Source organism: Vollenhovia emeryi, unplaced genomic scaffold (assembly GCF_000949405.1).
Source record: "Vollenhovia emeryi isolate VEMERY1.0 unplaced genomic scaffold, V.emery_V1.0 DF939155.1, whole genome shotgun sequence".
Classification (NCBI taxonomy): domain Eukaryota; kingdom Metazoa; phylum Arthropoda; class Insecta; order Hymenoptera; family Formicidae; genus Vollenhovia; species Vollenhovia emeryi.
Genome location: NW_011967211.1, coordinates 1,072,195 through 1,083,165, shown reverse-complemented (window position 1 = coordinate 1,083,165; position 10,971 = coordinate 1,072,195). Strand labels below are relative to the sequence as shown.

Here is a 10,971-nt window from a genome sequence, read left to right as displayed (position 1 = left end):
CTGTATTCCCGAAAGAGGTATATAAGCATTAGAAGATATTGTACAAGGGACGTATAGATATTGTAGAGAGAAGTATATGCTTAAGAAGTTATTGGCTAAGTATACGATAGGTTTTGAAATCGGCGACATAGCGTAGGACACTAGTATATGTATAAGTATGATTTTTTTATGTGCAAGTAATTACGTAATGACTCAGGCAACAGGCTCAATGTAATTTATTTACACAATTGTTTGGCCTGGACGAATTTCTACTGCAATTTTTAGATTTTCGATGTAGTCATTTTTGAGTGATACTTATTAAACGATTTATTCAATCTTTTGCTATATATACATCGTTTGTACAGACTTTGAAGCGTTATTTCTAAACGGGAGATTACAAAGACTGTTGGTCGCGCGTAGCGTGATAAGCGTCTCTCTCTTTGTCGGGGAACTTGGTCGGTAAATTCGGACTGTGCAGGTGACACTTCGCAGGGTACATGATACCCGCGACGTTCACTTCGTAATCGCCCGACAATATGTACTCGTTGGTCACCTCCTGCGGTTGGCCTTTCAAGTCGAAATTTTGCACGAACCCAAGACACACCTGTCGAATATCGTTCGATAAATTTATCTCGATAAAAAAAAACTATGGCGACGCTCTTGTAAATTTTTAATTTCTCTTTTTCCTTTAAAAAGCATGCGAGAGAAGCTAAATTTACCTGTTTTTTGAACGTAAACCCGTAACCCGTGGTCGTCGTCATTCCACAATACTTTCCGTTTCGATAGATAGGCTCGCCACCCCAGCTCCAAGTATCGAACTCGAGGTCGTGATCATTCAACAGTAGTTGTACGTACTTGCGTTTGACTCCTTGCTCGCGCTGCCTTAAAAGAGCATCTCTGCCTATAAAGTCGACTTCCTTCTGCGAAATGAAAGTCTCATACAGATTCGCGCGTAGCAACTTTAAGCTGTTCAATCCTTGAAAGTAGTATTTACATCGAATTTCACTCTCCACGACCTTCCGCATTCTAAGGGGGTGGTGAAGGTATCCAGATCTTGTCCCCAAAACGCGTAAAACTTCTCAACACGTAACGCTCTCGTCGCGTAATAACCGGCATGTTTCACCCCGTATTTCGCTCCGGCCTCTATCAGTCTTGTGTAAACGTGCAGTGCAAACTGAAATTATGAAATCTGGATGTGGAACGCGCTTTACAAACCACAGAAAATTGTTTTTCATGCCGGTACAACTCGAAAGAATAAGACCGTGCGATAGAGGCTCGAGTCGTTTGGGGCTTTTACCTCGTTTGGAATATACAGGACGTAGCCGAGCTCTCCGGTGTGCGTTAAATTCATTGTACGAATGCCATTGGCAAGTCCGACATCCAATTCCTGATGAAAAAGAGGAGTGAGCGGATGATAACGTAATTTGCATTTTTTAATTCGATTACCTTGAATGTAAAGAACGGGAAGTTTTTTGGATTTAAATCTATGTCCGTCAATTCAGTTAACAGTTTTCTGGTAGCCGGTCCCATTATGCAAATCGCAGTGTACGCCGACGTGACGTCCGACACGGCGACAGAACCGTCCGCCGGTAGATGACGGCGGATCCAGTTCTTGCAACGCGTTTGTTGAATGGTCGGAGCGATCATCATGTAACTGACGAAAGAGTTTCCGAAAGTGGTCATATATTTCTTTAGTGATCCACGTTATTGATGACACAACCAAGAGCGCGGTTCACCAATTCTTAAAATTTTCAAATTCAATCTCTTTAAAAGTCGTCAGAGAAACTCATGGTAACTTTTTTACTTTTTCGTGCAGAATCACATCTTTTCGGTTGTACTATCAATGAACGGACTACTACCACGTGTGCGATGCAGATCTGTCCATCGCGACTTACTGATTCGGTGCGATCCGTGCTAAACTACAGTCATTTTCGTAACCACCACGGTGATTTTGCATACCGGTATGAATAATACTTCCCACGGGCACGTCCACGTCATTTGAGCACAAGTACTGCAACAAATCCACGACTTCCGTGTCGTTGGACTGCAACACAAAAGGCGAGGTGTTGGTACCTTATCGCACGTTCACCAGCAGAGATATATACACGGATAGTTACCCATAAGTCGATTTTGGTGAAGGAGGAATAATCACTGAGACCGATCGCTTCTCTGCAGGCAGCGTATTCTTGCGCGACCGCGTCGAACCAGGGTGGCTTACCGAAGGTATTCGTGTAAGCTATTTTGTATCTCTGGAAACCGTCGGGGAACTCCAGATCTATTGACAATACGCATTTGTAGTACGGAGTGGAACGGAACTCCGAGCTCTGAAGACGGACAGTGACGGTACGTGGAAAAATTACCGCAGTCCTCGTCCGGCTGAAACCAGGACGGTCTCTCGTAGCCCATGACCTGGCCGAAAACGGCGCCCGCGTCTCTGAGCTTCGGATAAATCGGCGACATCCTCAGGTTCCTCCCGGTCTTGAACTCGTGATGCGGATACTGCAGCGCGTAGTGCATCCCAGGCACCTCGCGCACCCGGTCGCGCAGGAACTTGCGATTGTTGTGCAAGCCGAGGAAACGCGAGACATCTAGCTCGTACATATCTAACGAAGTCGAGCCGTTAACTATCAATTCCGCCGTTGCGCGACCGACTCCGCCGGCAGCGGATATTCCGACCTTTGGAACACCATCATCTATATCGTGGGATCCCGGGGTGCCGATGAGATTAAGCGATCTAATTAACTAACCGTTTTCATTCCGGCGGCGATGTAGTAATTACGTATTTCCGGCGCCTCTCCCACGATCCACCTGCAGTCCGGGGAGAACGCCTCGGGCCCGTTGCAGAGCCTCTCCAGAACCGCGTTTCCTAAACTTGGAATTCTGTGCAGCATCTGTTCCAGCAGAATATGAAAGTGATCCCAGTCCTCCGGTAAAAATCGCTTATCCGTGCTCTCTAAAATGAAAACGAAGAACATCCGACACCGGTAATCACATTAAGAATAAATCATCGTCGTGGTTTAAATAGCTCATAGATTAATCTGGTATCAAGTTGGAGCAAAATTAATTTAACATCCGGGAGAATTCTTATTCTAACCAGGAATCATCCCGTCTTCGAACGCTGGTTTTGCGACCGGCTCGAAACCACCGGCCAACAGCCGCCCGTTGTTCTCTCGGAAGTAGATGTAGCCGTCCAAGTCGCGTATAACGGGTACCATCGGATCTAAATTAGCAATAGGCTTAGTGTGTAAATAATAGTGTTCCACCGGATGGAGCGGTACCTGGAAAACGAGCAAGGTGCTATCTTCTTCCGCCAGAGAACTCTTCGCGCTTGACAAACCGGATATGTCGGATACCAACCTTGACGTATGGCTCGCTGAGTTTACCCACGTTCCGTGCCCAAAATCCAGCGCAATTTACAAAGTGCTGGCACTTGACGGTGCCGCGGCTCGTCTCCACCGCTTCTACCTGGCTGTTCTGATTGACGACTCTCGTAACCGCGCAATTCTCGTACACCGTAACACCTGTACAATGAGTACAATGAGAATTTAACTCGACGTTCGCAATGCCCATTTCTATCAATGCAGACTCTAGTAGCATAGTGCATTGGCTAAATATTGGCCCAATACAACCAAATATTGGGCAAATGTTTGGTTAATGCAATAGGGGATCAACTTTGATCTCGGCTTAAATTACTTTTCATCTTTTTCTAGTCTCAGAAATTGGGAAAAGATAAAAGCCTAGTTAAACAGGGATTAAAATCAACAAATTATTAAAATTCGTATAGTTCACATGTGACAAACACAAATTTGAAGGAATAAAGGACAAAGAGCCGCAGATTAAAATTAATCTGCATTGATAGAAAGAAATGGGCACGAGTCAACTTCTGAATATCCTGATCTCTTTAATCGTACGACACCTCTTTGTTGCGCCTCCTGGATCAACGTCAAGCAGATCTGATAGGGATCACCGACGCCATCCCCCGGGATCCACAAACCTCCAATCAGATCCTCGATGTGCAACAGCGGGCACAGATCTCGAATTTCTTCGGGCGAGACCAAGTGACACTCGATATCGCGCGACCTGATGGTAATCAGTGAAATAAAAACAGAAATGTCGGCAGTATCGCAGTACCGTTGTCCGCGGTGAATATTTACACAGATTGCGCCTTCATTCGCCTGAACGAGGTCATGCGATCCCTTGTTCGCGCCAACGAAAGACTGCCGCACTGCTTCCATCCTGTGGAGAGACCCTTCTTCTCCAGCTCCTTGTACAAAGCGATGCTGTCCTGGGTGAGCTTCACTTGAGCCAGGCTGGGCTTGAAGGCTCCTACCAGTCCTGACGCGTGCCACGTCGTCCCACCTCCCAGTCTAGTGAGACATACAAAACATCTTTGCTGCAGCGTAAAAACATCTAGATTTAAATATTTACATCCAATTTCGAGAGTAAATTTGGACAATCGAGCGTTAGCACCCAAAACTCGAGTGTTCTTTCCATAAGGGATCTCAAGTACATGTTGTGAATGCTATGGAAATCATTTTACTGGCTAAGAAGCATTCCAAAAGGTTTTTAAGACTATATGCCGGTCCTGTTTCTTCCACCCAGAAAGGAAAGGGATCAACATACAGTTCCGACTTCTGACAACGACGTAGACACCCAGATTGAAATATTTACACCCAAATTCGAGAGTGAATTCGGACAATTGAGTGTTAACACCCAAAACTTGAGCGTTTTTCTCCACAAGGGACGGCCATAGATGTAAGAGTAGATTCTGAACGAGCCTTGGTGCGCGCACCAGTGCAAGCTTCCGAACGCGCTATAGAATAACACATTTGGAGGTGTTCTCGTGTACCTGCCACTCTCTAGCAAAATAGTCTCCGGCCCCAGTCCTACGAGGGACAAGTGGTAGGCCACGGCGCCCCCCATGACTCCGCCGCCGCATATGACAACTCGCGCCTCCTTGGGGAGCGCATGTTCCTGGTCCTCCGACGCCGCGTCAGTCACTCTCGTCGTCGCCTCTCCCGTTTTGTAACCGCGAGAGACGGTCCTCCTTCCACGCGCCGCGCATCTACTGTACAACAGTTTGGATTGCTTCCACATCTTCCAACCGATTATCGGGCGGCAGCAGGCGAGATTGTCAAGTAAACGCCTCTACTGATCTACGTGGTGTTTCTATAATTGTCCCCGAGCCACGAGGAATACAATAAATACGGTTCTCGCGCAGCCAGACATCCTTGGTGTTGACGACTGTATCAGTCTTGTTGTTGTTGTTGAACACTTCCAAGCTGTGGAGTTATCTCGGACACCTTTACATATAGATCGTCCCTCTTACTATCTTTGTGTCACGTCGATCTTTCCATTTCTGCAACAAATTGATATGTTACGGTCATAACAGCGAAGGCAAATCATCTGCGAACGCGCGTCGACACGACCGCACAGTGCACGCGGCATTCTGCACGGCTGCATCTCGCACTTTCTGCACTCAGGACCAACTTCACTTGTGCGTAGACAAGTTTGTCGAGCGTGCCGATTTGCCGCGGGTTAGAAACGCTAGCGAGTCTCCAGAAATTCTCTAGCCTGCAGCCAATCAATACGCACTGAAAAATTTCTCGCGTAGCAAATCAAGTGTCAATGTCCATTTCTATCAACGCAGATTAATTTTAATGTCGGTTCAACTTGCTCTTTTCTTCTAGTTGTACGAAGATATGAAAGTAAATTAAAGTTTAAAAATTAAAGTTTATCTGCATTGGTAGAAACATTGGTCTTTTTATGTTTTCTTACGTTTGTTTCTGTCAATGTAGATTTACTGTAATTTCACTTTAACTGATCGTCTCTTGTCTCTTTCAAATTCTGGACGTCAATTTTATAGGTGCGCCCAATCATATAGTATGTATGTACATACATACTGCAGGCACAGATTAATAGACAGATCGCCAAAGGCCCGGGTGAAGACGAGACCACTACACACTTTGCCCCTTACCGACAGCGTTGCCCCTAGAAGCGAGTCTGTACTAAATATATCCGATTTTATCGACAAATTTGGCCTTTTGGTGCGAGTCCAGACTAAATTTAAGCCGGGATGGCCGCTCTCAGGCCGGTATTCATAGTCCGTTTTTATATTTAAGATCATCTTAAGTATACTCTTAATGTGTTTTCAACCAATCACAGAGCCGTATTAGCGTCTTAAGACAACACTTAAGATGATACTGAAATAAGAATCGACTACCGGTTTCTCTCTGGTACCGGTGAGTTGAAACGAGCCCGCGAGAGCGCGGCTTTCGTGGCTCCCCCCCGTCATTGCGCACTGCGCACGCAGACTGCGGTGCAGAGTAGGCCGAGAGATGTTTCGATTGACGTGCACTCGCGTCCACGCACGTCATCGTGAAAATAATCGTGCAGTGCGTACCGCGTTGTGTGTAAACTGCTCTTGCGTGTGTCGCTCGTTTGTACGCTAAATTTAGGTAAAAGAGGAACAAAAGGTTCGCTACTTTTTATCTCGCACCTTCATTGACGTTTGCCTGGCAGCAAACACTTTTTCAAAAAAGACAACGACACGTGCGCGAGACTTTCCGACCCACGAATATTCCACGGAGGCGCGCTTTTATTGCGTCTCGCGTGACTCTCGGTTGCAGTTAAAAATTGAAATCGCCCTACGAAGCGATCGCCCCGAGACTTTTGCCCGTGGCCGCTTCCTCGCGGCGGAATGAAATTATTTGTGTTCCTAGATAGCGGCGCTATTTTGAAGTGATTATCGGCCACCGTTTAATGCACAAGGATGCCTTACGTGTGCTATATTTATAGAGAAAATCAATATCTTTAATTTTTCACACGTACACACACATCCAGTGGAGCTTGCAAGGTTTCTCCTGCCGCACGGTATAATCCTGTAAGGTAATCGAGATCGAGAGCGACTTCTGGCGCGCTTACGATCACGCGCGGCACCGTCGCGGTGGAAAGTTCAATAACAGAAAGCCCGACACAAGTTTAAGTATGTAAATACCGTTTAATTATTACGTGAAAAGAAGCTATTCACTGGCCGACAAAGGTATGTACTCGTACAATTGTTAACTCGGGAACGAGAACGACCACGCGCGATACTGTCTCGGTGCGAAGTGCCGGTTTCCTCGCTAACGGCCGATGCCGCGGTTTCCTTCGATGGTTCTCGAAGGATACGCCCGATTTTGTACACGGTTCCTTCGTGTGTCACCGCGGAGCACGATAATCGGAGCAGCGCGCTTTCGGCGCGTGATACCGTGCCCTTGTCGACGCGCCGTAACGCTCGCGTACGATCGGTGGCAGCGGTGCCTTACAATCCTTTCTCATTCAGTACGTGCGCGCGCGACAATAACCTGGGAATTATTTGAATTTTTCAGCAAACGTCCTCTGCGCCGCGTAGACTTTTCGCGAGGGAAAAATGAAAAGCGGCAGCCGGCTGTTAAAGGTACTTCTACAAGCATCGGAGAAGGCGGCCAACATTGCCAGGACCTGCCGGCAAAAGGAGGCCCTCTTTCAGTTGTTGGTGCAGGAGAAGTCCTTGGAAGAGAAAAACCCTCGTTTCTTCCAGGACTTCAAGACGTTGGCCGATGTTCTCATTCAGGAGACCATCAGGCACGACATAGAGATTGAGGTGGGTACAGCGAGATCTCTGAATGCAGAAGTACGGAGCGCCGGCGAAAACAACTTGTCCGAACTGATTAAACTGCAAACTTATCGCCACAGTTTCCAGAGTTGGCCAAGCTAGTGCAGGGCGAGGAAACCAATGTGTTCAGCAACACCATGGGGGAATCTATTATCGTTGAGGTCTGCTCGTGCAGCAAAGACACGACACAGCTACTGACGAAAGTCATGAGCAACGACGCTGTGGCGGCAGAATTGCTCGCTGCCGAGGTCCATAAGGACGTTCAACTTTCAGACGTGCCAATCACGTTAGACTTCCCCAATGATTTCGAGATCAATGTAGACGATCTTGGTATTTGGATAGATCCAATCGGTAGGTAGGCGAGCGCATGACAAAAGTAATAATCCTGGATTACATGTATACGATTGATACTTAGTAAATGTACATTAATTTAGGGCAAGACTGAAAAAAAAGTCGGACAGTATTATGGTAAAAAAACTATGACTCTCTTGTTACTAAGAATCGTAATTGGCCTGTAAACTGAGACGCAACGCTTGTAAGAATTTCTGTTCGTCTTGCAGTTTGATAATGCATGCCTGTGAAGTAATTCGTGGAACGTTTGTAGATTCAACGGCAGATTACATAAGCGCGACGGAGGCAGTGGACGAGCAGACCGGTATACATTTGAGCGGGTTGCGTTGCGTCACTGTCTTAATTGGTGCGTACAAGAAAAGTACGGGAGTACCAGTTTTGGGTGTAGTTAATCAACCTTTTTGCGCCAATGTGGACTCGCAGTAAGTACAAACCTGGAGTGAAACGATAAGCTTGATAATTGTAGAATATATAAGATCTTCACTTTTTATTCTGGGCATCTTTATGTGTTTTCAAACGTGTTTGCCGAGGCTGATTTGCCTTTGTGCTTGCAATATAAACTGCGTACTTTTGTTATCAGAAGAAATGTAAGCCTCATGCTCTCTGCTTCATTACACACTATTGATTGAACAGATGGACAGGAAAGTGTTACTGGGGTTTTCTGAGTGCTGGCATCGCCAAGTCTTCCATAAGTGATACGTGCAGCAACGTCGATAAAATTATTTTGCTCAGCCGCTTCGAAGACGCAGACGTAAAATCGAAGCTGCTAAACAGTGGGTTCAGATTGGTAGAGGTAGCGGGGGCAGGATACAAGATACTGAGCGTTGCTATTGGGCAAGCTGCCGCCTACATCTTGTCGAAAGGTTCCACTTACAAGTGGGACACGTGTGGACCGCAGGCCCTCCTGTCATCGGTCGGCGGAAGTATCATCGAGTTTAAAGAATTTATCGTGAATCCAGATTCGGATAATCTGAGCGTGAACTATTTACCCATCGGCACAAACTTCTCCAATCGCGCAGGCTTGATAGCCTACAGAGATCCTCAAATTCTGGAAACCTTCAAAGGTATTTTAAGCAGATCATCTCGTTAATAGACACGACGAAGATATTTATTAATATATATTCAGTAATAAAACTAATATATTTGTTAATTTGATAAATGGATTATTTGCTAATTGATGTAGCTCTAATCGTTAATTATGTGATATAATAAATTAATACAGTCCAAATATATATATATATAGAGAGAGAGAGAGAGATCGTTTAATATGCATAGAACAGTTATATAATTTGGTTTTACATGTAATACTCGTAAAAATATGACAGTTACATTTGTTATTTATTACTACCTTTATATATCTAGCATACAATATGTATAAAAGTTATGTTAACATATACTACTACTTTATTATTATTACGTTACATGACTGTTCCTGTTTTCGTTTTGTACTCTGTTATCAGGCTTTCTTTAAGTGTATACAAAATATTTGAATATATCTTATACATATATGTTTCTCTTAGCTTTCTTCCGATTCCTCAAAATTCGAGTTGGCAAAGGCATGCTGGTTGTGACAGGTTCAATTTCCTTGAGCAAATTGTCCACGAGAAGACTCGGACAATTCGACCGGTGTATTTTTCTTCCTCGTAGATAAGACGGTCTTCTTTCCTTGCTGTTTCGGTTGACGTTGAGCTGAAACTTCTTCTTCCAACGTGCTATCGTAACCATCATTCTTGAAAGGTTTATATTTGGTTACAGTTTTGTCTCGATTCTCTATAAATTCAGTCATCTCGCGTTCCTTCTGCGCCAAGTTAGTTCTTAGTTCGTCGTTTATATTCCGTGATTATGCATTTTCAACCAGCCGCGTTTCCGCATCCTTCTGTTCCAGAAAATTCAATAGTTTTGCGATTCTTTTCTCCAAATTTTCTAAATGTATTTCCAGTTTTTTTAGATTCTGCTTCTTTTTGGAAAGCTTTTCTTTCGTCCGTGTTAATTTGCCTCTAGCATTGTCCTTTGCGATTGGGGAATTCTTTTCCAATTCTTGATCAATTTCATCAATCTCACACTCGTCGTGTGCAATATTCTGTTTGGAAGCCGCATTGGAGTTAAGCAGAGTCTCTTCTGTAGCCAGTGTTAATTCTTTTTCAGGTGTCTCCTTCGTATTGTTTAGTTGTTCAAGTTTTTTTGCCCTATCGTCCTCAATATCATCAGTCTGAGCAGCTTTTTCTTTTGATAGAGACATTTGTACCTCCGGCGAAGTTGTTACTACAATATCCCAAGTATTTTCTTTCAACTTCTTTTCAGTATTGTTGCGATCCTCATTACTAGTTACATCCACCCGACAACCTGTATCTACTAATGTCTGTTTAGGAAGTGTCTCTTCTGCTGTGGAATTCAAATTATGTGACTTACCTTTTTCAGTTATATTAACGCATTCTTCTGCATTTTCTATGTGGATTGTTTTCATATTTTTGCTGGTCATGTTCAAAATTTCCGACATTGCATCAGTAATCAAGTTTTTCTTTCTAATAATCTCTTGATATTCCTTTGAATGTTTTTGAGTTCGGTTTGCTCTCGTAAAACTTAATTAATGCTAATGTTTTATTCTTCAATTTCTTCTTACAATTATAGGATCTTATCTTTATTTTGATGCTCTCAAGGGTGTTCTAGTTTTCTTTTCTGGAAAATAAATAAAATAGTTCAGCGTGATAGAGGCAACACTTCATATACCTATTTACTGCGATTTGATATATGAGAAGACTAATTAATCACTTGTAATTTATGAATTATTCATTATTACAGAAATCTATGCGAAATTTAAAAGTTTTCAAGTTTAACACTGAATTTGCAGCGAGTTGTTTACAATCCCGTGAGAAATGAAGATAAGGAAGATATGCCTATTAGACAGCTATTAGATAACGCCGTCTAACGGCCCATACAGCACGCATATCTAAAAGACATCTTTAAGACGTCTTTAAGTCGTCTTTTAGCCGTACATATCTAAAATA

General features: G+C 44.1%; 3 protein-coding genes across 12 annotated transcripts in view; 1 reads left to right on the top strand and 2 right to left on the bottom strand.

Moving 5' to 3' along the window:
• Positions 1–27: 27 nt before the first annotated feature.
• Positions 28–5,476, bottom strand: LOC105565099 (pyruvate dehydrogenase phosphatase regulatory subunit, mitochondrial). Of its 2 annotated transcripts, none has more exons than XM_012017995.1 (14): positions 4,829–5,476; positions 4,134–4,346; positions 3,896–4,059; positions 3,337–3,500; positions 3,074–3,257; positions 2,727–2,932; positions 2,340–2,655; positions 2,097–2,254; positions 1,875–2,023; positions 1,426–1,633; positions 1,277–1,366; positions 974–1,153; positions 702–899; positions 28–587 (listed from the first exon to the last, which is right to left on the bottom strand). In XM_012017995.1, the coding sequence occupies exons 1-14, from the start codon at positions 5,074–5,076 to the stop codon at positions 261–263; spliced, it is 2,805 nt and encodes a 934-aa protein (XP_011873385.1). In that variant the 5' UTR covers positions 5,077–5,476; the 3' UTR covers positions 28–260. The 2 variants fall into 2 exon arrangements, with proteins under 2 accessions (XP_011873385.1, XP_011873386.1); XM_012017996.1 differs by having other exon boundaries at positions 294–583; positions 699–899; positions 4,829–5,475.
• A 794-nt stretch (positions 5,477–6,270) lies between these two features.
• On the top strand, positions 6,271–9,472 carry LOC105565095 (inositol polyphosphate 1-phosphatase). 5 transcript variants are annotated; one of them, XM_012017983.1, is made up of 5 exons: positions 6,271–6,437; positions 7,350–7,603; positions 7,696–7,966; positions 8,220–8,388; positions 8,600–9,472. In XM_012017983.1, the coding sequence occupies exons 2-5, from the start codon at positions 7,391–7,393 to the stop codon at positions 9,054–9,056; spliced, it is 1,110 nt and encodes a 369-aa protein (XP_011873373.1). In that variant the 5' UTR covers positions 6,271–6,437; positions 7,350–7,390; the 3' UTR covers positions 9,057–9,472. The 5 variants fall into 5 exon arrangements, with proteins under 5 accessions (XP_011873373.1, XP_011873372.1, XP_011873375.1 ...); XM_012017982.1 differs by having other exon boundaries at positions 6,271–6,455; XM_012017985.1 differs by lacking the exon at positions 6,271–6,437 and adding an exon at positions 6,462–6,867.
• A 310-nt stretch (positions 9,473–9,782) lies between these two features.
• Positions 9,783–10,971, bottom strand: part of LOC105565096 — a 3,965-nt gene continuing 2,776 nt past the window's right edge. For 2 of the 5 annotated variants that reach the window (XM_012017987.1, XM_012017988.1), the window contains one exon: positions 9,783–10,642. In XM_012017987.1, coding sequence (XP_011873377.1) covers positions 9,807–10,463 — 657 coding nt within the window. In that variant the 5' untranslated portion in view covers positions 10,464–10,642 and the 3' untranslated portion in view covers positions 9,783–9,806. The remainder of the gene's footprint in view (positions 10,643–10,971) is intronic. The other 3 variants (XM_012017989.1, XM_012017990.1, XM_012017991.1) reach the window with 3 other exon arrangements.

What these genes read in the sequence shown, in the direction of transcription:
- LOC105565099 (XM_012017995.1), bottom strand. Translation starts at nt 5,076, where the DNA reads ATGTGGAAGCAATCCAAACTGTTGTACAGTAGATGCGCGGCGCGTGGA. An exon ending in CGAAGACGGGATGATTCCTG is followed by an intron (nt 2,933 to 3,073) that starts GTTAGAATAAGA and finishes TTTTCATTTTAG; the next exon opens with AGAGCACGGATAAGCGATTT. An exon ending in TCGCCGCCGGAATGAAAACG is followed by an intron (nt 2,656 to 2,726) that starts GTTAGTTAATTA and finishes GGTGTTCCAAAG; the next exon opens with GTCGGAATATCCGCTGCCGG.
- LOC105565095 (XM_012017983.1), top strand. Translation starts at nt 7,391, where the DNA reads ATGAAAAGCGGCAGCCGGCTGTTAAAGGTACTTCTACAAGCATCGGAG. An exon ending in GGCACGACATAGAGATTGAG is followed by an intron (nt 7,604 to 7,695) that starts GTGGGTACAGCG and finishes TTATCGCCACAG; the next exon opens with TTTCCAGAGTTGGCCAAGCT. An exon ending in TGCGCCAATGTGGACTCGCA is followed by an intron (nt 8,389 to 8,599) that starts GTAAGTACAAAC and finishes TTGATTGAACAG; the next exon opens with ATGGACAGGAAAGTGTTACT.